The 4796-nt window shown below is 51.2% G+C and overlaps 1 protein-coding gene across 1 annotated transcript in view; it reads left to right on the forward strand.

The window, feature by feature from the left end:
• Positions 1-4796, forward strand: part of Arhgef10 (Rho guanine nucleotide exchange factor 10) — a 72077-nt gene that overhangs the window by 24928 nt on the left and 42353 nt on the right. The window contains exons 9-11 of the mRNA XM_029480672.1: positions 1-147; positions 1929-2045; positions 3600-3696. Of these exons, the coding sequence (XP_029336532.1) occupies positions 1-147; positions 1929-2045; positions 3600-3696 (361 nt within the window). The remainder of the gene's footprint in view (positions 148-1928; positions 2046-3599; positions 3697-4796) is intronic.

The following is a 4796-nucleotide window of genomic DNA, read 5'->3' on the forward strand; positions in this document are numbered from 1 at the left end:
CGGCTCCTGAGTGACAGGAAGCTCAGGATGGTTTTCTACCGCGTCAAGGAGATCCTACAGTGTCATTCCATGTTCCAGATTGCGCTGGCCAGCCGCGTGTCCGAGTGGGATGCCGTGGAAACAATCGGTGATGTCTTCGTGGCCTCGGTAATCATCCAGCAGACACCATTCCCCCCACCCCCACCCCACCTGAAGTGCCATGGGTTCGGAACACGAAGCCACGTGCCCNTTTCAGGGTGCTATCACTTCCCAGAACTCCATGGCCCATAAGGGTGCGTGCTGATGTGTTGGCATCCTGACCCAGTTTATACCTTCAGGAAAGGAGCAGGGACCCCCTTTCTCAGGGGACAAGGTAGACTGAACAGAGGTTCCGGACAAAAGACAAGTCCAGAAAGGGTTAAGTGTACNTGTTGTATCAGGTTTTGGTTACATAGTCATTTAACTAAGTCATACATTTGGTTGTACCATCGTTGTACATCAGCTTTTGTGCTGAGCGAGAGAGCCCTGCCTGTTGAGTTGTAGCATCTCTGAAGTAGCGCATACTCTGTCTACACAGTATGCCTGGTGACCATATAAAACATGAGGCAGAAAACACCAGGTTGTTCCCCTNAATCTTTGCCCTGGATGTTTTGTCCTGTGGATATAGGATTTGGTCCTGTANGTGACAGGGGACTGTGATGCTGAGACAGCANGCAGGTGACATTTCCTGGGAGCAGAAGCAGNTGCCCAGAGGCCAAGGGCACAGCATTACCATGTCACNGATTTGAGGTAGTTTTAGTCTTTGCTCTTCACATGGGTCACGCACAGTGTGTGTTGTTCACCTTTCAGTCTAGATGTCAAAGGCTGCAGATGGAGCAGATTAGCTCTGTGCTTGTGTGAGGTGATGCTGTCAACAGGACAGAAGCATGAAGATCTGTTGGAAAGGACTAGGCTACTTAAATAATGCTGCACTAGTAACATAGCAGACTTATGAAAGTTACTTTTATTTGTGTGTTTCTAAAGTACATTTTATTTATTTACTGTGTATGCTGAACAGCACACACGTGGAGGTCAGAGGACAAGTTTCTGTAGCCAGCTCTCTTCCTCCACTGTGTGGGTCTTAAACTCAGGACCATGTGGGACTGAACTTAGCTTGTCAGGTNAGCACCTCTACCCCCCGAGTCATCACATTGGNGGTGTTATATTTTTTGAGACAGACTCTTGCTTTGTATCCCAGGCTGCCTTTGAACTCTTGGTATNCTGCCTCAGCCTCCTAAGCATGATGCTNCCAGGCTCCTTTTCCATGTAGTTTGTGCAAATACTTGATGAAGTGGGCAAAACCAATTGTATAAGTTTCAACATCAATATACAGGCACATGCACACACGCACACAAACACACACATGCATGCATGAACACACATGCACACACACACACACACCCATTACCCCCTCCCCTCCAAAACAAAAGAAGTTTAGCTGCAAGTTGGGGGTGGGGGTGGGGGCTCAGTCCTGTCCTGCCTGGTTCTGCATCCTGAAGCCTTTGCATTTACAGGAGAATAGGGAATGTTAATATATAGTGTCAGGTGTCAGTTCTCTACCTGTGCAAGGGGACCACTGTACCCTGTCTTTTCAAAGGTAGTTTGTACCCTCAAGGGAAGCTGTTGGGGCCACTGGGTAATGAATGACCCCTATTCTCTTGGAAGCTATATCTGCCAAGGAAGCTTGGAGATGGCTGTCTGCTGTCCCATGCAGTCTGGGGTATTTACCACTCAAACTCCAAGTGCAGGGATAGGTGCATTGGGGTCAGCCCATGATTTCCCACCAGGCAGGCATCAAGTACCCCATGAGGACATAGGGAGAAAGAGCTCCTGCAGTCATAGCTGTCGCTGTGTGAAACACTGCAAGGGGTGGGTTTCAAACCATGAGTTTTCCATTCCCTGTGCTCCAGTTCTCCAAGTCCATGGTGCTGGATGCTTACAGCGAGTACGTGAACAACTTCAGCACGGCCGTGGCTGTCCTCAAGAAGACGTGTGCCACAAAGCCTGCTTTCCTTGAGTTCTTAAAGGTAAGCACCCTCTCCCTGCTTTGGCTTTAACCCTGTCTCATAGCATGTCTCCTGTCAAAGTACCTTGGAAAGAACCTGGACGGAGCCCTGCCTGGAGTGTACGATGTTGCTTATTGGAGAGAGTCAACACTGTTAGGTCCCTGGGTATCTGTGTCGATGAGTGGAGGTTCAGGGGCTCTAGGCTGGATCATAGATTTTTGAAGGAACTTTTGTTTGCCTGCCTTAAACGTGTATTAATATGGATATAGACGTTAAAGGACATTCGATCGGAACCCACATACCTGAGCCTCCCATCCCAGCTTGGCATAGAGAGTAACAGTAGCCCACTACCAGCCCAGCCCAGTCTAGATGTCGGGTTGGGAATGATGCTCTTTTCTGGGACAGAGCAGGTAGACAAGACCTGGAGAGGCTGACCCTGTGAGGTGTGAGGAGGAGCCTGTGTTGGCCATGTGGAGCTTGTGCCTCCTGATGTCAGAGCCGAGAGCCTCTACTGCCTTCTTCCATCCCACCACTGAGAGAGGTCCTATGGTGACTGCTGGTCTGCAGGCAGGACTCGGAGGCCTGGATGTGAGAGAGCCTGGCTGAAGCTGTTGCCACCGAACCATATTAAAGTCCCCTTTAAGCCCCNCCCTGGCCTGTCTGCTCAGGCTCATTTGAATTAGAAAGCCTTGGAACACAGTGTGTTCTTGGTGCTTGGAACTGTGTTTCTGGGAATTTCTGCTACATGGGGTGAGCTGTCACAGGGCAAGTGTCCTTGCCAGCACTGACGTTGTATTTAAGGTGGGATAACTCCCTCCTTCCTTTCCACTGCACACAGCTCAGGTCCCTGCTGTTCCACGGGGCAAGGACAGCTATTCAGAGATTAAATATCCCTTGTGCTTTGCAGAAGCTAAGCTGTGCCCTTGAGCTGTGACATCATTCCTTTCCTTGAAGGAAACGGAGACATTACCGAGTTAAAAATTGATTTCCTCTGAGGGTTTTGTCAGGAACTCGATGATGGGTATAAACTGTGGCGTTGCAGTGGCCACAGTCCCTGCTGGCCTCCCCGGGGCAGGTGACCTTGAGTCTAGGCCTAGCCAAGCCTTGCTGTGCTCTGTGCAGTGACCTTCACTNNGCAGGCTTNTTACACAGAGATGTACCAGATGTAGCCCCAGAGTCAGGACCTCAGGTGGCCCCAGGCGGTCGGGTACTGACATCTCCCTGCATGCTCAGAGATGTTGGTCAAGGTGACTGACAAGGGCTGGGTGGAACTTTCTCTCTGAAGCAGCATAAGGGGCCACAACCTCCCCTGGAGCAGTCCGACTAGCTTGGAACCCTAAGAATGCGGGGGAAATATAGCAGGGCCTGAGTTATCCAGGTAAGGCCCCTTCTCGGGGCCAGCAGCAGCAGCGAGTCCTCCTTGGAACTGGGGTAGAAAGTATTTCCCAGACACTTGGAAAGTTTCCTCCTGGCAGAGCTAAAAAAAAAAAAAGGTGAAGCAGGGACGTTGAGCAGCCTGTCCACACAGCCAGGCTGAGCCACTACCTGCCCTGAGCCTGCCATTCTTCCCTGCAGCTGTGCCAGGATTCCAGTCCAGACCGAGTCACACTCCACAGCCTTATGATGCGGCCCATCCAGAGGTTCCCACAGTTCATCCTCCTACTGCAGGTATGTTGAGGCATAGGCCCTGAAGGGTCTCTCCTTGCCTCTCCTTCATCTGCCTGCCCCTGCCCCCTCCCCTCCTCACAGGGGACAGCAGGCCACAGTCACCAGCAGCCACAGAGCCTATGGAGACCAAAGAAGTGGGGAACTGGACTGAAGGAGGGTCGTGGGCTCCCTTGTTGGTTCTGGGAAGCAAACGGGGTCCTCTTAATCAGCCCTGTCAAGTGTTGCCGCTCTTCTTGACTGCANGTGCCGCGTTCACATTGTTATCGTCGGTCCGTGCTGCCTGCAGCACTTACCAGGAGCTTCCTTCTCTGGCCTTTGTAAGGTTTCAGTGGCCAAGGCCCATTCTTCAGCTCCCCCTCTCTAGTTCAGTGTCTCCCCTCGGTCCCCAGCAATTTCCCGACACTTGCAGCACCATGCTTTGTCAAGCACCTGTACTATTTTAAAAGAAACCCTTTCCTCCATGTAGTTGGTCTCTGGGGTGAGCTTAGAGCACAGTGCAAGAGACCCTATAAAGCAGGCTGTTGGTGGGGTCTGTCATCCATTTGCAGAGNACAAGCAGAGGAGACTGGNTGAGATGAGAAGGTCNTGGGCCTTTTGGAAGTGGGTGTGCATCATCCCTTCTTCGACAGAGTCAGCCTGTCTTTGTANCCAAGAGCCAGGCACTGGCTGCCTCTCTCTAGTGCAGTGAATCTTCCTCCAGTAGAAGGCTTGGATTCTGCTGGAAGTCCATGCGGGAGCTGTCTGAGCTGCATCTTCTCATGCACTGTGTCTTCCGCATCAGCACCCGCATCTGCATCCTTAACCTTCCTGTCAAGTTACAGAGGTCTTCTGTGCTTGAGCCTCACAATCCAGCCTTTGCCAGCTTCAGGCTTTTCTAGTCCTGCCTTCACGGGATTGAAGACAGTTGGCATCTCTTCACTTAGCTGACTTGAGGAAATGATGTAGCCGGCCCATTTGATCCCCTGCATCCTCCCTCCCCTCCCCCATGACAGCAACAAGCTTGTTTCTCTTTCTCATCACTGAAGGAGGAGTTTCTTCTTCTTCTTCTTCTTCTTCTTCTTCTTCTTCTTCTTCTTCTTCTTCTTCTTCTTCTTCTTCTTCTTC

This window comes from Mus caroli, chromosome 8 (genome assembly GCF_900094665.2).
Source record: "Mus caroli chromosome 8, CAROLI_EIJ_v1.1, whole genome shotgun sequence".
Lineage (NCBI taxonomy): Eukaryota > Metazoa > Chordata > Mammalia > Rodentia > Muridae > Mus > Mus caroli.